This window comes from Hydractinia symbiolongicarpus, chromosome 7, assembly GCF_029227915.1.
Source record: "Hydractinia symbiolongicarpus strain clone_291-10 chromosome 7, HSymV2.1, whole genome shotgun sequence".
In the NCBI taxonomy this organism is placed as follows: Eukaryota; Metazoa; Cnidaria; class Hydrozoa; order Anthoathecata; family Hydractiniidae; genus Hydractinia; species Hydractinia symbiolongicarpus.
The window spans coordinates 17,079,154-17,106,183 of NC_079881.1; the positions used below are offsets into that span (position 1 = coordinate 17,079,154).

Consider the following 27,030-nt stretch of genomic DNA (forward strand, 5'->3'; position numbering starts at 1 on the left):
TTTATATTGTCTCGCATTTTCTCTCATTTTTTAAGAACAGTATACATTCGATCTTAGGTGACTTTAACATCAATGCACTGGAGTGCAACAGATAGTTCGTTCATTCAATTCAGAGATGTTTTTAGACATTATAAACTTACTGTGGAAAATTCAACACATATATCAGGCTCACTACTAGATCATGTCTATGTTAGAAACGATGCCAGTCAAGAAATGAATGCCAGTTGCACTGTTAAAAGTTTTTTTTTCTTTTCGACCATAATGCAGTTAAAGTAAAACTGTCGAGAAATACTACCCAACATTAAATCACAGAGATCTTAGGTACATCTTTTCCATGTTTTAATATTTGTAGCATCTTTGTTTCTTCTTTTTCCTTTTATAATTTGTACAGGGGATTCTTGTTTTTTAAGGTTCAGGTTTTTATAGTCGTTTAGTAACGTTAGTTATGTTAATCACCTGTTCTATGTTTATTGCTTCTTATCAACTTCGTGTTTAAAGAGGTGTTTTTTTTTAATCAATTTCTAGTAAATAATTTGTTTTTAATTCCCTGTTTTCATATTTCAAGAAAAAATTTGACTAGATCATTGTTTTTTTTCATGATTTTAAAATCGTATTTTAATATTCAAGTAGAAGCGAAAAGACGCTTGAAATGACATTACATGCATTATATACACACGGAACAATAAATGCAGATGGAAACAAAACAGATGAACGAAAATTTGAACTGTTTTGGTAATCGTTAACAAGTCATTTGCGACCATAGGTACAGACTGCTTTAATAATGTAAGCATGGGCAAACCACTTGAAGAAATTACAGTAGATACTTGAAACTCGGAAACAGTTGCCCGTGGCTATTGTATGTACTGGAAGTCACAGACTCAGATACGCACATCGCTTGAGAAATGATTGCAGAAGCTCGAATCTTGGAAACGATATTGTATATACTGCCGAAGTCACAGACTGATGCATATAAGCCACTTAAAAACCACAGCATGAGCATGAAAATCAGCAGCGATTTTGGACGTCACAAACTCGAATTGTCGTTATTGAATAATTGTCGCCGTTAATTGAACTTTCGTCGATGAACTTTATACAGCTTGACGAAGCGTTACGAAATGTAATCCATGAATGAAAATGACTTAAAATATAAGTGATTCTTTGTAATAAAATATGTTTAATATTCAACCGTTGACCAAGATGTTTTCTAATTTGAGATTTTTTCGACAGAATTTTTCATTAGAACAATGTGGCTTTTAATTGCCCGCTGAAACGGCCATCGTAAAATGTGTAGCGAGTTGTGTCAAATAAATAGACTGAGATGTGAGACCTCAAATCACTCCATTCTTTCACACAGGCGGAATTACAACCTTGATTTTAACACCTGCCTCAAATCAAAAATATTTTGCGAATACACCAACTTGATGTAATTTGGAGTTGACATTTTTCTTGATTGTCTGGATGAAATATTGGGCAAAAAAGGGCAAAGAACTGTCTTTCCACTTTAAGATTGTCTCGCAAAACGGAAATTTCCAACTTTCACATTTGTCATGCCTTGAACTAATTTCCGTCAGCTGTCGTAGCAAAACGAAGTATAGACCAATGAAAGTATGAAGGTGGCATTATTCAGGCGAAGACTTGCTATTGCGCATCCTCCGTGAGCAGAACCAGAGAAACGCAGTTGGCAAGCAATGGGAATGCTCCATTCATGTATTTTTCAAATATCTGTTAGAAAGTAAATAGATCTAGGAAAAAACAACAGGTTCGGGGTCGACGAAAAAGGCAAAAGCGCCGTGCACAACTGTGAACCCAGTTATTGTAATGAAAGTTGTGCGCCACCGATAGATACATTTTGGGAGGCGATAAGAATAAAGTTGCTTGGTACACGGGATATTCTGTGAGAAGAAAGAAAGTAATTTACAAAGAGGTGGCTAGCCACCGCAATGATGAACTCAACCTGTTAGGTCTTTGGAAAAAAGCTAGAGGTTGTACTCCTCTAGAGAAAATGCCTCTAAAAGCACAATTCTCCCTTTCTACAAGGAATTAATTAAAAAAAAATATAAAAAAATAAAAAGGACACAACACATTTGAAAAGATGAACAGAACTTTAACCAAGGACAGGTAGGTTTTGACCCATATTTCTGAACCTAAGTACCCTGAATGTCTAGCTGGGTCACCTCGAAGAGGTCCGCGGACGGTCATCAGCAGAAATTAGACATCCTGATTTTCCTAAAGTAAACTTTGACCACTTTCTGTTCAACTGTGCTATTCTTTGTTTTTAACTCGGGTAATAAGTGGAGTCGTTACTCTCCAAAGACAAGATCATATGTGATCAAACCCCCTTGCTAACTTAATTTTTATTTGATTTTGTTTTATTTTTGACTGGGGTAATTAAGTGGAGTCGTCACTCTCCAAAGACAAGACTGAGTGTAGTCAAGCCCCCTTGCTGACTCATTCTGGTTAAAATATTCTTACCTCAGCTCTTCTAAAAAGAAAAAAAATATGACTGTTGTGCCTTCGCATTCTTAACTGTCAAACCTGATAGGTTGTGCTGGGGAAGTGACCTTACACCAAACAGGTGAGACGCATGGTGGTAAATTGTTGATTCTAACAGCTCCACTTTTTTTGACAAGGGGTAAGAGCCTAGAAGATTGTGGAAACTGCATCATCAAGGGAATTCCACAATTTTCTGTCAATTGCCTTCGGCCAAGCAATAGGTTGTTTCCATTTCATAGATGGTCAGGTTCTGTTGATTGCTGAGGAAGAACACTGTGGGAGTTATCCGGGTTAGCTTTCAGCAGCCGAGACTTTTCAGTGGAATCACCAGCTAGCACATCTTGCAAAACAACTTTACACGGTTCTAATGTCCAATGTTTAGTGGATGGGAGTAACGAAGAATCACAGGTAGCAGGAAGGACAGAGGAGTTAGTAATAACGACATCGATATCCGGTCTATATCGTTGGGGGTATCATTGTTTAAAAAATTTAACTTTGTTGTAGACCATAAAAATCCCACGGGCCGGCCTAAGCTTGGTGGGAGCGGCAGATAACAATTGGGTTTCCTTTTTTTGGCTCAACTTGTGAATGGAATGTGTCAAACGTTCCCCCCCCAAAAAAAAAAAAAAAAAAAAAGAAATCGAGATCAAATGTTTCTTGGTATTTGGTGCTTTCTACAGGTCAGATTTGCACAAAGTGTTTCAAAAGACCGAGGAGAGTAAATCACCAGTCAAATTGCGCAATTAAAAGTTCAAAGCGAACTTGGGGTATAATAATCTTCAGGAAATTGAGGTAAATGGTTGTGTTCAAATTTGTTTTTATATATAATTTCATGTACTCACAGGGTGAACAGTCTGATAAAATCAGGAAATTATAATGCAGTTTGTTGTTAGATAGATTGTTTTTATTAATTTTTTGTGATATGGCACTTCCAAGTGCCATTTTAAATAGTCAGGGAGTTTTTTACTTATTAACATGGTCATAGTTATAATATTGTTGCTGATTCTATTCTCTTGCACAGGATTTGGTAAAATGCCTAAATTTAAAATCAAGCATTTTCACAAAGGCAAAGTATATCAGAAGATTATTTTCCTTTGTAACGTCAAAGTTCTTATTTCTCCACGATTCTTATAAGCAATTTTGTGTAAAGTACTCATTTTCATTTGTTTTTATTAATATTATTTTATTAATATTATTAATATTATTAATTGCCTCCACGAAATATAACTGTTTTATTTTCAATTCGAAGGTGAACAGACATACTATGATGGATGAATACAAACGAACAACTCATTTTCAGTACCAAGATTATAAAAAAGTGCACCAATATCAAAGATCCAGACACTTCTTATAGTGGTTACGACAAGAAGGTGGTATCTGTAAACGGCTTCGCGTAATGGAACAATTTCCAGTTCCAACGTTGGATTTTTCAAAGGCATCGAGACGCTGTGAAAGTTTTATTCAACAAGATGGTACTACAATGATTATAACTCTGTGGAATGATAAAATTGTTGTCGTCAGTAAAAATGATGAGTATAGATTCAATGATGCTTCGGTTAAAGATATAGATAGTGAGAAGCGACTTATCTATGATAGTCAAAGTTAAAAGCTTCAAACAACATAAATGTCATTTGCCATTCAAACTTGTCAACAAAGTACGATTTCCATTGGCAAGTGTTGTTGTGAAAAATTCAGCAGAGAAGTGTCCGAAGTGTACCATTATCGCACCATTAAAGAATCGTGTGAGAAATTTTTCAAGTGCGGCACATGTCACTTGCCTGCCAAGTATTCATCTTTACCAACAATGCGTACATCCACATCTCAAAACAGTGAAACCCCCATAACACTGTTTCCAGCACAAGTCATTGAGTGTAGAGAGTATGATGCAGATGATGAAGATCAGTGAAACCTTTCTACTCAACGAGAAAGCAGTGATGTTAGTCAACCGTGACAATGTGTGCATTGCGTTTGATGATCTTACACACTGACCTCTATTGCAGAACATCGTGGAAGTCAAAGGTATGTAAAATTAGAAAATTTTATGCAAATGATAATAATAAATAACCATATAACTTGTGTATATATATATTACAGTTGAACTCATGTAATTCGAATTCTCAGGGGCCGAGAATTTTGTTCGAATTACATGAGTTTCGAACTAGATGAGTTTTCATATTTTTGACCTAATTCGATGAAAAAAGTCTTTCCCAGGTTTACTTTCGAACTATTTTTTGTATTTTCGAGTTAGAATAATGAAATACTAAATTCATAATTTTTCGAAAAAGTCTTTGATTGTTGATTGTTTCATTTTCTGCTCTCGTTTCTTGGAAATCTCTTCGGAGATCTTCTGAATCAATGGGATGACGTTCGATGATTCGAAAAGGGTCATCTTTTTGAGAGTCTCCATTGCGTCGTCAATCTCATTTTGCGATGGGGGTGGAATTGGTTCATCATCAGGACACTCTGCACTTTCGTCGTCTGAAGAGCCGTCATCGATGACTTCTACTTCCGAATTTTTATACATATCCACGATTTCTTTGACAGACAATGGGCGTGATTCATTAGTAACAACGTTGAAATCTATATCAATGAACGATTCGACATCCAGATCGTCAGGTGCAATGTCAGGTCTAATCTTTCGTAATCGGTCTAGATCTTGATTCAAATCTTCTACAACATTCGTTTCATCATTTTCGTCGTCTGAATCGCTCTTGTCACTTTCCGTATCTTTGAAAGGATCGTCATTCTCATCCATAGCACCATTCCTTGCAACCTCCGAGATTCCTGATTTTCGAAAGCAATTTACGATTGTTTCACTCGACACACTATCCCAAGCCGTCTTGAGCATTATCATGGCTTCAAGAATTGATGTTTTCGGTAGTTCAGCCTTCTTGTCTAACGCTCTCAAGATCCTTCAAATTACCAGTGATCGGTATTTTGCCTTCAAAGACCTGAACAAAAAAAAAGTAAAAGATTGTTTTCGCATATCGACCAGTTTTTCTTTTTTTTAAATGACCAATAACTTTGTCGTCTTTTGTCACAGCAACTGCATATTTATCTATTTCGTTCTCAGGTTCAGGACGCGTTTGTAAAGATTCACCAATAACTGGTATCCATTCATTCATATAGGCGTGATACCCTTTAACCATTGACTCGCATTTGAATTGCCTTACTACGGACAATGAAATTTCATAACTCAAAGAAATCTTCTTCCCACAAACTTCAACAACTTCTGCAATATTAGTTCTTGCCATTTTACTTAAGTTTAGTATGCCAAAAAAAATTTTTGATTTTGTTTTGTTTTGGTAGAGAGTAATTGGAAGACATTCTAGTGTTACCAAACAAACTTTTTTCTTTGACAACACTGGAATGGCTTCAAAACAATGAATGGGAAATAAATATTTCCAAACAACAGAATAATGAGTAACTTTGAAGAAATTTTACCTGATAACTCCTTGATCCATAGGTTGGGTACAAGAAGTGGTGTTAGGTGGCAGGAATTGTAGATTTACACGCTTTAACTCTGTGATGTTTGGGTGTGCGGGACAGTTGTCGACTATTAAAACAATCTTCCTTCCTTGTGACTCGAATTTACGATCTAATTCTCTAACCCATTCTTCAAATAATACTCCATCCATCCAGGATTTATTTTGCGAGCGATACCGACAGGGTAGATTTCTCAAGTTTTTGAAACATTTGGGTTTCGCGGACTTTCCAATCACAAACATTGGAAGTCTTTCGCCCAAAGCATTAGATGCAGCCATTCCTGTTAGGCGCACTTTGCTGTGCTTTCCGCCGGAACAGCGTTTTCCTTTGAAGTGATAAGACTTTGATGGTAGCGCTTGGTAGAATAGGCCGAGTTCATCGGCATTGAAGATGTCTTTTAATTCATATCTGGCCAATATAGTTGGTAGGGTAGTTTCTTCCCAAGGTGCTGTCATCTCACTTGTTACTTTTGCGGACTCCCCAGATACTTCTTTGAATGTGATTCCATATCTGAATAGTAAAAAAAGATCATGTTGCAAATATCGAACTTACGGAAGTTTTTATCCTTATGTGCATGGAGTGAAAGCATTCATGTTAGAATAAACCCTGTTGGAACATAATAGACAAGTAAGTATTACCTCTCCTTCCAGCCTCTCAACCATCCGTTCGATGCTGAAAAATCTTCATAGTTAAATGCTGTGGCAAATTCACGAGCTTTCTCGATTAAAATTGGTCCGTTAATTGGGATGTTGTTACCACGCATTGAGGTAAACCAAGTCAACAACGATTCATTCAATTTTTCGTACTTGTCTGGCGTTTTAGTGACGAGTTTTTGAAAGCAAGGAATATCTTCTCTTTATTGTTCTTCCATGTTGACAAGGTGCTGCTTGGAACGGAGTACTTGATGGATGCGTCTTTATTGGACATACCATCCTCCAAGTCACGGAGAGCTTCATGTTTTGTTTTTAAAGTGAGTTCTTTATGCTTTCTTTTCCCCATCTTGTCGTGATAAGAAATGGAAGCCAAAAGCAGTGGACGAGCTCCAATCGAATGTAAAAAAAAACATTCGATTGCAAATTATCGAGTTGTTAAGCTTCAAAAACTCAAAAAATTCGAAAATTCGAATTACATGATTAAAATTTCTTGATGGGACCGGAAAATCTGTTCGATTTACATGATTTTTCGAATTACATGGGTTCGAATTATAGGAGTTTTCTTGTAAGGTTTTCAAGGTAAATTCTGAGGGGACCACAGAATCTGTTCGATGCTGTGAACTCGGGCAACCAAAGATGGCATTCTGCAGTAAATCGCTTTTATTGAATTAAATTCTGCATGAATACCTTCACCTCCTTGCTCTCCATACACCCCAAGACCTGTTTTCCATCTTTTAAGGAATGGAAGAACATGATCCTCCAGTAAATGATGTTTTGGGGTGATGGTGTCTTTTGGCCACGTATTTCTAAGGTATGCCATTAAGTCAATGATACTTCGGTCTGAAATGATAATATCCAATGAGTATAGCTAGCTTTAAACTTTTATTCTATTTTTATTACATTCTTAAAACTTATCCTATAGCTGGCTCCATTGCCTAGATGACCTTAACAGTGTTACACAGTTTTTTACATTTTGACAGCTGTAAAAAATCTTAGGAACTCAAATACATATATAAATTCACAGACTATACTACTGGCAGACCATGATACTAACTAACTAAAGCAACATAACTAATAAATAGCTAGCTATATGTGATAACAATATGGAATATTTGAAAGTGTGACAATAAGTCTACCTAATTCACTGAGTCGTTCTTTGTCAAATACTTGTAAATCGTTAATCAAATTGTGGCACTTCGAATATTTGTGGAATAAGAGTTTAAATGATTGGCACACTTCAATGGCTTCCATATGAATTTCTGTGCTCGCAAAACCAAGGCCAACAATTAATATTGGCAATGATTGCACAGTGTGATAATGTTTTCAACCTATACAAAGAAAATATATATAGGAGAAGGGTATGAAAACATACTAATTGACATTTTAATCCAAATAATAATGCTATATATATACCTTCAACATTTTATGAACGTGGTTTCCCACGAAACTCTTCCCATGATACGCTTGGCGCTGTACTTTAACTTTGACAAAATTTCATCCAACTTTTTTACACAAGGCCCATAACTTTTTTTGAAACATGGTGATCTTAAAAGTTTTTCCATTTCTTTTTCCTACAAAATATTTTTTTTCATTTAGATTTTAATTTTTTTTATAAAAAGTTTTTTCCAATAAGGGGGTTAGCATTCAGACTAAGCTTTGTAAGTGTAAACTTACCTTATTTACTAATTTGGTTTGAAGATACTCTAGTCTTGGTTCATATGTCTTTTTGATGAATTCTTCATTGTCTGGATTGTCAATCACAGATCTTGCAATAGCATCATTCACCAATTCAATGTTCCAGATCTTTGGCCTTCCGGTGCAGCATGTTGTATTCCTCAATATCGTTTTTGCTGGTGAAGACACCAGCAATCTTTTTTGCAATTTTTAAATCAATGATTCTACACTTTTCTTCTAGCATGTTAAAGAATTTCAAAAAAGTTGCAAGAGAGATATGGAGTACAGGGAGAGCAACCTGGTTGTAAAAACAGTGAGTGAATAACCTTTGTATATTTTATTAGATTGAATTTTCAACAGCTTTAACATTCAAAGTCTCGCTTCAAAGTATCTAAAGTTCGAAACTCTGAAGCTCCACGATCTGCTAACTGCATCTCAGTTGAAGTGATGTTACAAAATAAACAACAGTGGCGTCCTAAAAATAAAACTTAACATTTTGAATTCCATCTGTTTTCAGGTATATGCCTAACACTTTCGATTAAGTAATAAAGTTTACCATTTGCTCCAGTAAGGCCATAAACGGCACACAAAAATTCATAGTCACCAAACATGAAAACTCTGATTGGATATTGTTTAGTTTCAACTATATATATTATATCAAGTGCCGATTACACCATAAATATATACGCATAATATAAAGCGCCAAGTATAACATAACAGATATCCCCTAATAAGAAAACAAACTTGAATGATCTAAAAAAATATTTACATGATGGTTTGATTTACATGAAGTTAAATTTACCTCCAGTGGCTCAGTTGAAGCTGGTCAATTTGACTTTTGAATGTTTGTAAACCAACTTTAAGATTAACACGGTAATTCTTTGCCTCAAAGTATGAAAACACCACTATTTCTTGTTTGGTTTCTCCACATTACAAACTTGGTAACTCATTTTAAAAGATTTACCACCATGATCTCCACCAATCTTTAAATGTATTTCTTTCTGAAATTCTTTAGGATGCATCACAAAGTTGCTCCTAATTAAAATAGGAATTACATATAATTCTTTTCTTGGTTGTTAATATCTTGGTATAAGTACAATAAATAATTATTTAATTCAAAAATTTCATTCAACAACAATTTTTATGAATAGAGATAAAAAAAAGGTTTACTCATGAAGTTTATTCATACGATCTAAGATGTGTGATTTAAGATCTGCTACATATGACCAGGGTGTTGTTCTAACTTCATATACTCCTTTGTGGTCATTCGATTCCATTGTAAAAGGTGTATCCTCAACAATGTATTCATTGCCAGCCCATGATTGTGCTACATCTCGTTGTTTGTTGATTGCAGCTGGTTTAATGTTGAATGTCCTTAACCAATTAAAGGGATTAAAACATGTTTGTAATCAAAATATTTACATTTGCAATACATGCAGATGATCATAAAATGAATTTGTTTTTAAGAAATAGTTTAAAATGAAAATTAACGAGCCATTGTTTTCAGTTTTTCCCATGGTATTCCAATATCTGCTTTCAAAGAGACCATGGTTTCTTCAGATATCTCCACTGGTGGGATTTGTGACTTTTTATAATTTCCACTCTCTGTTTTTGTTCAAATGACTGTATCAGAACAGCAGTCTGGCTTACAGCAGATACTTCATCACTGCCAGAAATATTTATTATGTTATTTTGAACATGTTTATTCCTATTTCTGAGGGTACGTTGTGATGCAATGCTACTGGCTTTGTATGCTTTCGGTGTTGATGTAATGTAAATTGGCTAAAGTAAAATGTAATGCTGGAATAAATATTCATTTTTAAAAACATTGTCTGAATATATACAAGTTTAATGTTTTATGATTTTGAAAATATAATTATTGTAATTTAGAACTGCTTACCCGAGGACCACCAGATTTGAATTCTGCAATTTTCGAGCTGCTACTGGCTAATTTCTTCTCAATAATATGCAGAGTCGCATCTTCAACTTCCCTTGGAATCGATTCAACATCATTAATTCTGAAGATGTCATTAACAGTGATGGCAGTTGGTGTTTTTTGAAAGCAAAGACTTTCATGTTCTTGTCTGCTCTTTTCATCATGCACATTAAATGTAGAACCACATGAATTTTTGCAGGCAATCACAATACACTTTAGCATGTCAGCTACGTTTACAGATTTTTCAATTTTTTGAAAATTAGTGCCACACACTGGACACATAGGCCTAGTCAATAGTTTTCACTCAATCTTGGGCAGGATGCAGTTCATTCAAAATGAATGCTGGCATTTTTGAATGTATACAGGAAATTTTTGTATGTTATTACAAATATTGCATATGCACAATTTAAGATAAGGATTTATTTCATTATCCAAATTTTCTACATTGTATATATTGTGTGGAAAAGTGTCAATGTAATTGTCCTGAATTTTTTGCAAAATATCTCGTGTCCATTTGGCGTTTTCTAATTTTGTCCTACGACCTGAATTGGTTTTTTTAATGTGTCTACCACGTTTCATGGGATCACATGTAATACAGTTTAGGGAGGAATGTGGGGTCCATTCTGCCACTTTAAAGTCTGCTGAGAGTGTTGATTTTCTAGTTTCAATATTTCTCATTTTTGAATAGCAGTTTAGGCACATTTTGGTGGGATGTACACAGGTTTCGTCATTTACTGGATCTATATAGAATGCAATCTTAATCCTTTCACTCAATTTCCGTACGTCCATTTTGTCTTTCCCTAATTTTTTGGCACAAATACGACAAAACTTAGGTTGTTTGTGTGTGTCTGGTCAGCCATCTTGAATATCCTGTAGCTAGCCTTCCTCTTCAATTTCGCTTATATCTTTTGAAAAAAACTGTTAGGCTCCTGATTTCTTTTGATTTGCTCAGAAAATAGATCAATTATGGTTAAAAAGTCCAGTTTTAATATGCAAAAAAATTTTTTGTGCTGTTTTGGGGCCTCAAATTCGGTGTTGTTTCAGTCTCTTAGACTCGATTTGAATTTCGCGCTATAAATTTCCCTGAGCGTTCAAAGTCCATATTTTTTTATTTTCTGACGCCCTGGTCACACTTGCGTCATTTAAAAGAATCCAGGGTTAGCTCTACACTATATATTTACTACAATACAGTAAATAAATAGGGGTTGTGCAGCCACGCTTGTGCTCGCCCGGGAGGCAGAAATGAGGAACCTCAGAATTTAAATTTTGCGCATGCGCATAAAATATTCCATGTTTTCAGCGGAATGAAACTAACGTGGATAGTGAAAAAAGCAATAAAATAAATAAATGATAAAAAAATTCGTTCCTAAAAGTTTTTTTTTTATTTTAATGTTATTATTTGTTTTAATTAGTTTTTAAATAAATTAAAAACAAAATTGTTGTGTTGTTTGTCTTTTTTTTCTTCAAAATGAAAACCGTCGGCATGGCCTATGAGTATCAAAATCAAGATCACCAGTTCCCCTTCATCGATGGTCTGCTTTATACGCGTAACTTATACAGGGCTTGTTTAATTGAGACAACATGGCTGATTGTTGCTAAGATATTTCTTTACATGAGGAACTGAAATGTTACGTGGAACAGAATATGGAACGGTCAGAGTTAAGTTGACTTTATTCAAAAGCTGTATCCACAATACTGCTTGAGTTTTCCAGCGACAGGCGTTTGAAATTTTGTCAAATAAATTATGTCGACAATGCAACACAATTGTTAGGAAAGCTGTTCAATGTGACAAATTACTTGATGTTGCGCCATGAATCATAAACTCAGAGCGAAACATAATTTTGTGTTCCTAGGAATCTTGTAGCAGATATGTTATTCGATTAAGATCCAGATGAAGTGGGGTGTAGAAATGTGAAAAAAAAAATAAAAAAAACATTGAAAAGACCGTTTATTTCTGATGGCCAGGATCGACTTTTTCTCTTGGTGGGCATGACAAAATGATGGTTTTCTAGAAACGTTTTTCAGAAAAATAGTTTTTCCTGACCCAATTTTGATTGGAAAATTCTATACTGAGTATCTTCTAGAAACAAAGAAATTGCCTATGTATTTACTCACGGATCGTTGAAGGGGACTGGTTTAATGGCAATGGCATACTTAGTTGACAAGTTCTGCGATCTGGAGGACAGCACTAAGTGAATTGAGTATGCGAAATCAACCTCTAACAAAATAGAAAGAAGGTGGAAGGATTTGCATGATTGGTTGATTATCCTATTTGTATGACCCAAGTTGAACATTTGATCGTAAAATGCTATCCTATATTTTTAATCCTGTACTTCAAAGAGAATGTGATACATTTTGTCGTATGTGAAACTCTCAGCATAAGGGATCAATCAGGATAAGAATTACGAACTGGAATACCTAATCACATGTTTTCCTTCCCACAAAATTATAACCCTAAGGAAAAACATATCAACGTAACTGAGGAGTCTTGGGAGGAAGTAAGTGAAGTAGAAAACATAATATGTAAATGTAATAAAGTACATAACGATGCAGTGCCTTGTTATATAAATATATTCAACAAAAAGCACTTTAAAGAGCAAAATACCAATGTCTCCCTACAACAAAAACATCCTACAATATATCGTATTGTTATTTTTATAACAAAATAAGAACAAAAATATCCACCTAATAGCATAATATGTAGTTTTACAATTTTCAGTCTTTGTCCTCCTCTGATTCTATTTCTATTTCTGTTAATGACGGAAGTTTGCAAACAGGTTGCATTTGTGCTGGCTAAAGAAATTATTTCATTCAAATTACCAGAACAAAAATATCGTTTATTATCCATTTCTAGGTCATTAGACGTAGCAATCTCAGGATCTTGGGCATTCTTGATTTGTGAAGTGGGTCAAACATTTAGCTTTAGCATACAAAGCCATTTCAACAGATACGTTAATTTGTACTGGCACCCCATCATTATTAATGTACTTTTTAAATTCCTAGGCACAAAGGGTTTAACAGTTACCGGTTCATTCATAAGATTTGCAAACTAAACATTATTGTGAATAAAAAATGTTCAAATTTCAAAGATTTTCTCCTCTTTTTCGGTGGGAAAGACCATAGATCGTGAAGGCTTTTTGTTTTTGGTGACAAAAGAGTGTGTGTTTTTCATTGGTTAAGATAGGTCTTCAATTGCAATCTCGAGACGATTGATAACGCCTTCCAAAGAATGGAGGGTGGCAGATTTCGAAGCATAAAAGTTGACTGGCTGGTGAATTGAACTCCTTGTTTAAGTTCGAGATGATATGTAATTGTTTTCTGCGTTACCGCCGCTGGGTTCTAAGCCTACCTTTCTAAGGGGTGGTTTCTTCGTCAGCCCAAGCATTACCATACGATTTCTCGAGTGTTCATGTCTAAGGTCAGAACGCTTTTCTGTTTCCAGTTTTCTGCTTTTCAATCTTTGTCACAACCTTTCTAACGGCTGGGTTCCAAATTTTATTTCTTTTAACGGTTTTTTTTTTCTAATAATTTATTTATCGTCAAAACATATTTTTTTATCCTAATTGGTTGAATTTTTTAATATTATTTTTATTGATTTAAATTTGTCTTTTTATATTATGTTTCTTTTTATTTTGACATATCCATCATATTTTTTTACGTTGATACCAATGGACTGCCATATAGATGTATAATGTATTCATCTAAAACATATTTTGTAAACGAGTTTTTGTAAATGAAAAGAATTGTATTGAATTTTTATTGTGTCTTGTATTCGGAATAGTATTATTTTTAACTTTTAGCAGTTAAATATTCACATGCTTTTTTCAAACAATGGAAAATCAAAAAACAAGTGTAGGGCATGCACATTCAGGTAAAGCGCTTAAGTACAGGTATATAGTATGTCGTAAATCAAGTGAAGTGCACACAACATGTTGTTTCCAGTGTTACATATTTTTCAGAAAACAACTTTCCCGCAACAAAGGCTAAAATAAAAACACGGTTTACAACCGTTGTGACTCCTCCATAGCAAAAACAATCAGACAATAATATTTTATTTTGGGAAATAAGTTTCAGTAAACATTAACAATTAATTGTAACACTGGACTGGGCTTAATACACACAAAATTAGTCATGACATCGAGCTAAATGCTATTGAAATTTCGGTTTAAATAAAAACACAGGGAACAGCCTGTCGTTGCCCGCCTAGCTAAAACAAACGGTCAGCCATCTTATTAGCAGAAGTTTTCAGGAAATTAATTAAAGATGTAGCTACCTAGCTATAACTGCATTTAGAATAAGAATTATTGCTTAAGAATATTGTTGTAGCCAAACTGCATTTTTATGCTCTCACTTTTATCCAAAGATAGGAGCTAGCTAAATGGCTATAGCCCCAACATAAAACTAAATGTTGGGTAAGAATAAAGAGCTCTTATACCATAAAGAATAGTATTAAAAGTAGGACTCTAGCTAGCTAGCCTTTAAAATCTTCGTTCCTAGCCAAAATCTTAAAACTGTATCGATCTGTACTTGGCTAAAAAACGTGACATATATTTATCTTAAGATGTAAAAACATACATAAGACAAATATTACAAAAATAAAAAGCTTTTAGAACACCAAAAGGTTAAACCTAACAGTGACAACGACCTCTTTCAAAACCAAAATGGCCTTCGTCGTTACGTTCCTTCGTTTGCATGTCCAGGCCGCGAAAATCTTGGATTGGTTTTTCAAAGAATCATGTATTTTGATTGGTATGGTACGTGCGAAGGGTGGTGGAAGAACCATCAGATACTATGATGATAGCCCTCACCTTTCATTGCCTCTTTTTCATATTCAGAGAGTAGCGAGACTAATATAGCAAAGACACAAAAGGCATTGGGAACGAGAGTTTTTAGGATCCTAAATACTCGCCATCACAACTATACGAGGTTTTGTTCCATAGATGGTAAAAATTTCGTCCGTAACCCAGGACGATATCTACGAATCACGACTTTGCAAAAAATGGCTGCTTATTGGTCAAACTTAACACAGATGAACATTAGCAATCATATAGTTTGTTCGATACGATACACGGTGTCATGTTTTTTACGAATTCGAAAATTTCGCATTCCGAGTGTAAATACATGACCACGGCCCTGTTGGCTATGATATATAGCAAGAACGCGGGTTGAAGACTATAATTCGTTTTGCGTTTGCGGATTAGAAGGACATAGAAATGGTTGACTTAGTACAGGCACCAATGCTTCTAAGCACTAGACAATGGAATACATATTCACATTTTGTTGGCAAAAAAAAAGAAAAGAAAATGGAACAAAATATATTAGAAAAGTGACAGGCCAGTTAGCTGTCCTATTCTTGCGGTCGGAATGTTCTCCTTCGTCGCTCTCCGATGAGGTACAAAGTCGACTTTTCACAGTCAAACCTTCACAGTAGCAACCTTTATTTAAACAGAATTTACAAGCAAAACGGTGTTAAAATGTCGCAAAATGGCAATTATTAAGCAGTATCTAAAACATATTATGGATTTGACTAAAAAAAAAAGAATTCCTTAAAAAATCCAGTATTTTATTTATGAAGGTTTCACCACAACATTATGATTACGGTATTTGTACACCATTTCATAATGGCTGCTTAACCTAAATACTGGCCCGTGATTGGTTCAACCAGTATTATGATGCGAATCCGACTGCAAGAATTTACAAAAGATAAACAGAGATATAAAAACTAAAATATATGCACTATGGAATACAAGGTAAAAAGTCAGTTATGTGCAAGCAATGATATATTACTTGTCAACTCCGGAGAAACTTGTGTGAAAATACTGCAGCAGGAAATTTTAACTATAACGAGGTGCCTGAGAAAACGTAAAGTATACATATTAGTTATACCAAGTTGTGTAAAAATAACAAAATTGTGAACTAAGTGATAAAAATAAAAAGTATTAAAAATATATACATGAAGAAATGAAATGAACATCTATCAACCTATTCATCGCTTGTATCATCGGCTTAAGAATTTTCGGTAAAGAGTTTCAAATCATAGGGTGTCATATTATCTGTATTTAACGTTATTGTGAACATTTCGGACAAAAGCTTCTTAACAAACATAATTTTGTTATTAATAGGAACATATCTTGAGCATATCCAGTGTCATCAACACATCATACTTTAGGCTTGAAGAAGTATTTTTGATCACTGTTACATCAGAATTCTTTTTTGACATTCGTTAATAGCTGGCATGTTAGAACAATTGTTGCAAAGTAGGATGCCAGATCTCGTAAACTAGAAAAATGTAAGAAGATAGACGTTCCAATAGGAGTTGGTTCTCTATTGCTATCACGGCTATGATAATCAACTAAAATAGCACTGAATGGATTACAAGATGCATTAAATAATGATACAGTAACCTTCACAGATAAATATTTTACCATCGTTATCTTGGTCTGAACATAAAGATGTTATTAAGTCACTTAATGACTCATTATTCCTGGTTAGTGTTCCAAACATGCCTTGGTTAAAATCAAGTTCTACTATAGCGTTGTAAACACTGACAGTCCTAGGAAGGTCAAGGGTTGATAAAAATGATGAAGTATTCATGGACTTGTAAAGTACATCACCTTGTTCAATGACATATTCCAAGTCATTTGAATTCCAGATATTGACACGATTGAACTTTGAAAAACAAATTGCAAATAAAGATATGTAAGAACACTGAATTCTTCGAGTGCTTCCAAATTTACTACTGAGTGAATGACAGCATGAGAGTTATTTACCTGAGAGCTGATTTTCTTAGAGATACCCTGTGTTTGCATAGTGAATATTCGAGTTAACAATCGAATCGTCTGACAAGTATGCAAAAAACAATGGCCTCTTTAAAAACAAACTGGACGAACATTCAATGTTAAAATTGATTTAGGATAGAGTACGTGAGAAAGTAGGTAAAATAATATCGCAGGCGCGTGATTTAAGCAACTGGCCTGCTACGATCGCAAACGGGTGGGATATTCCCGAGTTTGTGCCTTAGCGCAGCCCATTTCAAGACTGGAATATCTCCCAGTAAAAATGGCGTATTAAATTAATGTATTCATTTTGTTCACTTAATTTATTTTTCTTATTTATGGTAATAAATTAATGTAGTTAAATTAATTAAAGAAATAAATTAATTTCTTGAATTTATTTTAATCAATTATAATTTTTTTTTAATTTTAAAAATATTGACACGTATCTTTTCAGTCATTGTCATTGAATAATATGAATATTATCATGTCATGAACAAGCGAGTTTATTCTAGGCTACGTTTCGACAGATACAGCTGTCATCGACGGCAATGATCGTAATCATCTTTGGCTATTTATTATTTGAAGAATTAATTAGAGGATCGAAATTAACCAATCTGATCAGAGCATTTAAAGTAATTAACTTTGATGACAGCTGTAGCTGTCGAATCGTAGCCTAGAATAAACTCGCTTGTTAATTACATGATAATATTTATATTATTCAATACAAAGTTTTTGACTAAACAACCCCAAACTCGCGGAAACATCAAAGTAATATCGGTAACCGCTTGGGACAGATAGACAGAAGACAGCTATTTTTATAGAGAAGTATGTATCTAAAAGTGACTAATTTTGCCTATTTAGTTAAAATTACTAATTCGTCATTCTACCTACATTTACGGCGTATGAACAAACTTATTCGGCTGGTTATGCTAGCAAATTCTTTATCGAAATCACTATATACGAATGTCCTTCAATTTAAAACAACTTTTGCTGGCGTTTTGCTGGTCTGATAAAAATCGTCAAAAACTCGACTAAACCGACCTGGATAAGAAAAATAATATTGCACAGGAATGTAAAAATAAATAAAATATCCGAATTTACTTAGTAACAATTTTTTCTGGTTTATTAAATTGATTTATAAACTATTCTTACTTATTTAAAAAGCAAACGAAAGATAATTTTACTTCAAATTTGTTTCAACATGATAATGTACAATTGATTTATAAAAAGCTCTATGTTTTCATCCTGGAATGTGACGAACTTTTGAAAACTTTCTATTTTATTCTCGGGAACATGCGGTAGCTGTATTGATGAGTTTATATCAAACAACATTTTCGTTTGTTTATCTTTTATTAATTTAATAGTTTTTATTTAGTAGCTACATATTTATGTAATAAAACCCTCTTCATTTGATAGAATAGTTTATTTTGTACCCTCCAGATAAATTTTGTACAGACAAAAATCAACACGAGTATAGAAACCAAGTCAAGTCTTCTTAAACATTTGATCACACTGAAAACAATGCTGTGATCACATATCATATCATATGATCACTGTTTGGTTTTCTCGTTTAAATGAATGTGATACTAAGAACATAATCCCTCTTAACAACGCACACACCCGTCAGTCATGAATAGGGAAATCGTTTAAGCTTTAAGGATTTGTGGTATCTTTTAACCTGAGGCAGGCTAAAAGGAACCACAAATTATTAAAGCTTGGACGAAAGCAATATGCTTACGTTTTGTTTAAAAGATCCAAATGCTTCATGAACCAGTAATTTGCCTCATCATTATCCCTAAAAGTAAAGCTCGATAAGCTGTGAGTTCAATAAAGCTAGTTGCCTGTTTTTTTCTGGTGCATTACTCTTTGCTGGTATTTTGTATTTTAATAGCAACATTTCGAAAAACCAATGTTTAATTCATCGAAAAACATTTTTCACATTAATTGCTCGTGGTCGCCGGTACGATTAAATCATGTAATTCAGCCGAGAACAAAATAGTTAACCTTGTTAACCACACTGATTTACTTCGAAAATGTCATAGTTTTTCCTGTTACGTAGCCAGCTACACCACCAAAACCTTATAAACACACAACAATCCTCAGCTTTCAAAACAATGCATTGTCTTTCGATTAAGTACAAATGCTGGACACTGCTCCATTTAACAATTAAGTACAGCCGAAACAACGAAAAAATGTATGAATTTATCAGCTGTGATATGTTCTCTCACACACACAAACAGGCATTGATAACACAGATGGTTGGTCATGAAGGAATAACTTGTATGAATATGCCTATTAATACTTGGCTGACCTCGTTAAGATTTCATAAGATTAACAATCGTTTTATGCTGATAATAGTAATCTTAATTGATGGCATAACTGACGTTTCTTTCATTTAAAACTGTTAAGAGCTTTGTACTGACACAAGCATAAATAAGAAAATTCTGCGTTAAAGAACATATCCTTTCTGTGTACTGTAAAACAATTCTTTTTTTCAGAATCAATAATCTTAAGAGATGATACGTTTTTAAAAAAAACCGTTTTCGGACAAAAATAATTAGCCTAACGGAAATTGAGTTGCGATTGGTGGCTTTGAAATCTCCAGATAGTTTGTGTTTGGTAAAGTTGCTAGACCCAATTCAATATTTTTCTAAAGCATGAGACAGGTGACACCCACCTACTCTTCCAGAGATTTGGGTTTTAGAACACCGCTAACTACGTGCACGGGCCTCCAGCTGTGGACGTGCTTTGCACTTCAAAGGTTAGGAAAATAACAAAAATGCCAGAGTTTAAATTGCTTATTAATCCATAATACAAAACAGGTTAATTACTCTTCATGAGTTTTGTTAAGTAAGTAAATCCACAACGTAGCGGTGTGATAAAATTTTCTTACTTCAGAGAAACTTTACTAAAAATACTTTTACGTATTTGTTATTTCTATGTTAAGCGTTTTTAATCACTCTATCTGACTATCAGGTTAAAAAAATATTTTCCTATATAAACGGAGGGGTTGCATTCGAGGGCTGAAATATGCTGATATCAGCACCACATTTTTTCGAAATTACCCAGGGTTCCTCGACGTTGTTCATCATATTACGCAACTTTAGCAAAGAAGACTGCTGACGGTAATTTTACGTCACATAATACGCCATGTTTGCCGCGTTTTTTATAGTTTTTTATACCGCGGACACCAATATGGCTGTAGGGACTAATCGGTTTGAAATTAATTTACAATATTTATATTAATATATTTCATAAAAAAAACTTTTTCTGTTTAGGTGTTTTTAATTTCCTGCAAAAAAAGGCGTTGTATAGCTTATGTGATAATAGGGTAAGAATGGAAAATATACACATTCTGCGGGACATTGGTTTTAAACCTAAAAATTCTCAGCAAGAAAGTTGAATAATTATAAATCACAAAATCACAAAAATTTATCTTAGAAAATCTTAATTTTAGATAATGCAAAAGAAATCCTTGTGAAATTTTGTTTGATGTTCTTGTAAAAAGAAATACTTCACACTGCGTATATGGGGTAACTTAATGAACAATAAAATTTTCCCAGATGTTCTCAGATATGTTTACTATAAGCTAAAAACTGTGATGTAATTTTTCTCCTAAATTTTGACTGTTAAAGCAGCTAAAGAGCTCGGTCTTAGCTATAGCGAAAAAGTTTAATATTTAATTATCTAGTATCAACTAATAAACGCTAGTTTATTCCTAAATCTAGCCTTAGGGTAGCTAAGCTACGTGTAAGAACAACAGCAAACAACGTCGAGGCTGTTCTCTTTTGTAAACATACCTGGTGGTATTTTGTATAAGTACCAAATTTTATTTGTACACTTCTTGTGCTTATGAGTGAAATCAAAGTGCCCAGTACGTAGATCTGAAAAATTTATGTCATTGTCTCACTCTTTACGAATAACACCACGCAACAATGAAACCGTGCTTTGCTATTTCCCGTAACCTATACCGAGATTTTGTTGTGAGACATAACAGAATTAATTGTTTTTAAATTGTCGCTCAAAGCTACCATTAAATGAAAATAATTTTAAATTTTGTTATTCTGCCAGGTGATTCTGTGATAATATTATAATCCACACCCTGGGAACAAAATACAGAAAATAGACAATCTGTTTTTTACGTCACAATTTATAACTCTATAATTATTAAAAAAACAGGAATCAATTAAAGGACCCCTTTTATAATATCTAAATCAATTAACACATTATATCAACCGAAAGGCGCCATGGGGATGGCTTTGAAATCGGCTTAGAGAGTAATTACAAGGGCTCCAAAAAGATTCAAGTAAATTGTTATAAGCATTTTACAGTCTTTAAAAATAATTTTTTTTAATTAAATTTTCTATAGCTATATTCGAAATTAGAAACGTTTTATTCTTTCGGTGGTAAAGTAAGCAAAAGTCTGGCAAACATATTAAATATCAGTAAAATCGTGAGTTTGTTTTAACAAGCAAACAAAGACAATATTAGGAGCTTAAATTGTTAAAAAAATGCTATGTTACTAGATTAAAAACTAATACTTTTCCAACCCCGTTGAACCCCTTAACAAAATGTTTTGCATTTAAATAATTTTCCCTTTCCTAAGCACTATTTTATAAATATTGTAACTAAAATGTTGTCGTAATTTGTTTTCAAATGTGATTGTTACTTATCAAAGGTCTGACAGACACGAAAGAAGTCGTACAAGCATCTGTCGAAAAACATTTAGACCTGTATAACTGGATACATCAATTCTTGCATCAATTCTTACTTTCTGAATAGCTTTGATGTTGCGATGACACCAGCTTGGAAAATGCAACAACTAAAAACAATTGTTCGCTAAAATCGACAAAAATTGTGGTAAGAAGGTATAGCAGTAACATGGCGACTTTGATGCTGAAAAATAGATGAACAGACACAAATATATATTGGCAAGTCAATAATATGACCAGGGAAACCTGTCCTAATACTCCAATCCAGAAAACAACCACAGATCCGGTTTTGGTTTTAATGACTACAAGACAAGGTAACAAGAGTCCGATACCTTGGAAGATAAGACCAGCAGAAATCCATTTGTACGACATCAATAATACATTCAGCACAAGAAAGGGGAAATTTCTGCCAGATGAGATGGAACCAATGACACTGGAAAATGTCAAAGCAAACATAAACATTAAAACTTTTGATTTAAACGCCTTTTTTACGACTTTAATACCATTGCTCTTTGAAACATCTCCTATTATAGAGGATGACTTATCTGTAGATGCTGCTTCCTTCATATCATATTCTCTTGATAAATCATGCGCAAAACACACAACACAGCATTGTATACAGATGATAGTAACGAGGAGAAGAATACCTGATATATTTCCATATCCAACTCGTAATTGACCGAAACAAAAATCGATTTCTGCAAACGGAAGTACGACACAAGGTCCAATCATAAATCCTAATGTCGCTGATACAATTAGATAGGCAAACTTACTTTGTATTTCTTCAGATGGGTATGATCTTGCTGTTTCACCGATAATTAACGGTTGTAATATAATAACACATCCATTGAGGAGTTTCCCTGTGAAAGGAAAGAGCGGAGACACTGAAATAACGTATAAAATACTGCCTAACATGGACACAAAATTTATAATGATAATAATCAGCTTAATACGTCTTGTTTTGTCAGCGAATCTTGCCACTACGGAAGATAACAGAAATGGCAGAATATAAACTGCAGCGCTTATTAATCCATAATACAAAACGGGTTGATTAGTCTTCATGAGTTTTGTTAAGTAAAACCACAACGTAGCCGTGTTTATACTTTTCTCAAATTCAGCGAAAAAATATAATAACATATATACAAAGAAGGTGGTTTTTCGTTTCTGCTCCCATTCTTTTATATCAACCAAATTATTCATATCTACACTTTGGTGTGTTAACGTGATATGTGCCTTCGTAATGAGGATACGTTCTTAAAGAATGTGTGTTTCAACCACAATTTCATTTTTGAGTAATTGTTTGATTGGATTTAGTTAATTACAAACTTTACATATATTTTTTAGCTGTCATTCTTTATCTCTGTTTAATACTTCATAATGAACATTAATTTTTAGCTTTATCTTATTTTTGATCCTCATGTCATACAAAGCTGTTTCCGCGGATCCTATTAATACAATATAATCTGATTTGTACCATGGTTGATTTGGGAAAACTGGGTTCTAGTTCAAAACTTGCAGTAAAACTCGCGGCACAACTCGCGGCACAACTCGCGGCTGCGACTTATAACTAACGGTCGAAACTTACAACTAGCGACTGCGTATTACAAATACAAGCGTGTATCTGGTCTGTGGAATGTGTATGTCACGTAGTGGGTCAGCAAATTGTATAGCATGAAGACGTTGCTGCGACGTATAACTCACGTCCGCGACTTATGAGATATATAACTCCCGGCCGCGACTTATAATAAGCAGCTGCAAATTATAACATGCGGCCGCAACTTGTGAATTATGACATTTGACCGTTATATATAAGTCGCAACCGCGAGTTATATGCACAAGGTTTTTACGTCCCTTATAATCAATGTTTCATACGGAACTATCAATGACATTATCAATCTAAAATGGATTGTGCAGCATGTTTCAGATTTGTTCGGGTACTGACATGACTCTGAAATTTAACTGAGTGCAACCGAATAACGAAGGTCCGTAAAAAATGGGTTTTGCGATAACTTTCTGAAAAAAGCTGCGCGCAACCATTTTAAACAGAATACGGCTATTATTATAGAAACGCCGGGGTAAGCCACAAGTCAAGGTGTGACCCGGCGTTGAATAGGAGCCGTAAACTGTGTCACACAATCAGGTGGAGCGCGTTAGTACAGGTATACAGTATGTCGTAAATCAAGTATTTTTACTCACTGAATTGCTTTTTCGAGATCATATGCTGCGTGAAGTTAGCAGGAACGTTTTTATATTTCACGAATATAACTCATCAAATTTTCAATGAGCATGTAATTATTTGCGGTATAATTCTGCTCCCACACATCATCACAACATGCTTCGTCCGCCATTTTTAATTTTTATGCTTTGATCACGTGAAAACGACAATTATGATTGGTTTATAGATTACTTCTCCGCAAAAAAGAAAATCAGAGTTGAAAACATTTTCTTTTTTCGCCAAAAAATATCAAAATATTCCGCGGAAAACTTTAAATAATGCCAACGTGCATGCTCTATGTATATTTTTCTTTCCTCGGAAAATTTCCGGTAAGTGGAAAACGGCCTTTACAAAGTACTCCAAGGGAAAAAATTATTGCAAAAGAAAATATTGCGGACAAAAAGATTGCAAATTTGGCCAAAATTCGCAATCATTTCTTCCGCAATTTAATGAAAAATAATAAAATTCGTATCTAATTTTGTCCATTTCTATGAAAAAGACGAGTTACTTCTGTCGTTGTATTGCTATATGAATGTTTATAGAGGAACCCCCGCAATTATTGGCATCGGAAGAAATTTTTAAAAGAACAAATCTTAATGATCAAGATAAAAAAAAAAATTATAAAGCCATTTCGTGGAAAAATTGATGGATCATTGCTACAATTCTCAATTATAAATTCAGTATTTCTTGACACAATACCAGATTTGCGATCTTTAATTCCGCATTCCAAGATTGTATCACCAATTCGCAATTTTTAGTTTCGCAATTTACGATTTTTTCTACCATGAATTCGCAATCTTTAACTTCTTTCCTTACATAAATAAATATCATTTTTTTAAAAAATCTTTTTTGTCACATATTTTATCATATTTTTGGAAAGTAATTACTTTGACGAATAACTTTTCATTAAAAAATAAACCAGCCACAATATAAGTAGTGACGGTTTTTTAAAAAACAATCATAGTTAATTTTAATTAAAGAATAATTTATTTATAAAACTTCACCGTTTGATTTAATAGAATCAAAAAGAATTGCTCCCTTTGTGTTTTCTTTCCTTCTATGTTTATATTCAAAGGGTAGCTAAAAACGGATCTTTACATTTTCATATAATCATAAACAGAAGAACCAACAACAATATTATTAAAACATTCGAGACTAGTTCTATATTGAAAGAAAGAGGAGAGAAAGATGGCGGACGGACGTGTGTGCGTGTTTTTATTAATTTTATTATTGTTAATGGCTGGGGATATTGAAAAATGTCCAGGTCCATGGAAAGAACAGGATTTTACAATTGTGCACCAGAATAATCGAGGTTTGTCAAGTAAATTGGAATTATTAACTTACTTTATTAAAAATCATAACATCAAGATTTGTGGAGTAACAGAAACTTTGTTAAATGATTCTTTGCGTTCGTTTATTAATATTTCTGGATATACATTTGAACGGAGAGACCGTGTTTCGCCGTGAGGAGGAGTTGGCCCTTACATTAGCAACAGCTTAAATTATGTTAGAAGACTCGATTTGGAAACTTATGATGTCGAATGCATTTGGTTAGAAATATTTTCCGATTACACCGAATACCTTAAAACACCTCAGTAAAAACTTTAACAATAATTTTCAAAAAACTTTAACAAAAATAAATAACGGAAACAAAGAACTCATAATACTGGGACACATTAACTGTAATTATCTTATAAAAAATAACAATAAACCGTTGTAAGATTTACTATCATTAAATGGCCTTATACAAACCATCAAGGGACCAGCAAGAATTACGGACACCACTGAGTCGCTTATTGATGTTATTTTGACAACAAAAGCCGAGAATCTAATGGAAATTAAAATCGTTTCAACCGCGCTGAGTGCAAAAGAAAACTTAATAACATTAAACAACAGTATGAAACAATAAAATGTAGAGATTATTTAAATTACAATTCTGTTGAATTATCTCGCGATTTGAGTAATGAAAACTGGGATTCAGTTTATGCTGAACGAAATCCTAATAACGCCTGGGATACATTGAGAGATATTGTAAGTCGGAATTTCAACACGCATGCCCCAAATATTACCAAAAAAGTCAAGGGTAAAAAATCACCATGGTTGACACGTGATATAAAATCGGAAATGAATTACCGAGACACGTTGAACAGAAATTTTCGTAACTCAAGAACTCCCACTGACTTTGAAAAATTCAAGAGTCAAAGAAGCAAAGTAAATAACCATTTTAGAAAGGCTAGAAACGAACATAGTAGGACACTCCTGCAGGAAACGGCAAACGATCCTAAACGATTTTGGAAAACATTGAAAAGAACTTTTCCCTTAAAAGAAAAAATCTCAACAGTTAAATCTTTTATTATTGACGTCATAAGAAACTCAAATGCAAAATCTATCGCATCACGTTTTTGTTCTTACTTCTCTACCACCGTTTCGAAACTGAAAGCCAAGGCAATGCCACTGAAAAATTTCATCTGGGCAAAACCGAAGGAAAGTAATTTGAAAACAAGTACTACCTTGAGTTCACTGAGGTCACAGTTAATGAAGTTTTCATGCATCTCAAGAAACTCAAACGTAGTAAGGCTTGTGATTCTGCCGATCTCCCACCAGGCATGTTGAAAGACAGCGCAAAACACTTAGCAAAGCCTCTTTGCCATGTCATCAATGCCTCACTAAGATCTGGTATAATACCGTCCGATTTCAAGCTGGGACAAGTGACGCCCATTCACAAATCAGGACGTAAAGATGACATGGACAATTATCGTCCAATTACCGTCTTGCCTGTTTGTTCGAAAATTCTGGAAAAATGTATTCACAACCAGTTATGTAAATTTCTAGAACAGAAGAAACTGTTATCTGAAACTCAATATGGCTTTAGAAAGAAAAGAAACACGGAACTTGCTGCCACACTATTTCTTGACACAATAAGAAGGAATTTAGACAATGGAGAGTTAACTGGTGCATTCTTCATAGATCTTAGCAAAGCTTTTGATTCGCTAAGTCACGCACAAATCATTGAAAGCCTGAAAAGTCATAGTGTTAGAGGAATTGAAAAGGAACTTTTCATTGACTACCTCTTTGGTCGGAAGCA

The 27,030-nt window shown here is 34.1% G+C and overlaps 2 protein-coding genes and 1 long non-coding RNA gene across 4 annotated transcripts; 1 reads left to right on the top strand and 2 right to left on the bottom strand.

Annotated features, from left to right (window-relative positions):
• Positions 1-5,748: 5,748 nt before the first annotated feature.
• LOC130648555 (tigger transposable element-derived protein 4-like) lies at positions 5,749-6,978 on the bottom strand. Its single transcript, XM_057454607.1, has 4 exons — positions 6,909-6,978; positions 6,618-6,789; positions 5,938-6,489; positions 5,749-5,866 (listed from the first exon to the last, which is right to left on the bottom strand). Exons 1-4 carry the CDS (start codon positions 6,976-6,978, stop codon positions 5,749-5,751), a joined length of 912 nt encoding a protein of 303 aa, XP_057310590.1.
• Positions 6,979-9,885: 2,907 nt separating this feature from the next.
• Positions 9,886-10,755, top strand: LOC130649497 (uncharacterized). Of its 2 annotated transcripts, none has more exons than XR_008983055.1 (2): positions 9,886-10,026; positions 10,197-10,755. It is a non-coding gene; the product is annotated as an uncharacterized LOC130649497 (long non-coding RNA). The 2 variants fall into 2 exon arrangements; XR_008983056.1 differs by having other exon boundaries at positions 9,974-10,100.
• Positions 10,756-21,210: 10,455 nt separating this feature from the next.
• On the bottom strand, positions 21,211-24,168 carry LOC130649130 (uncharacterized). The gene has a single exon (XM_057455348.1). It carries the CDS (start codon positions 22,928-22,930, stop codon positions 21,779-21,781), a length of 1,152 nt encoding a protein of 383 aa, XP_057311331.1. The 5' UTR covers positions 22,931-24,168; the 3' UTR covers positions 21,211-21,778.
• Positions 24,169-27,030: the final 2,862 nt, after the last annotated feature.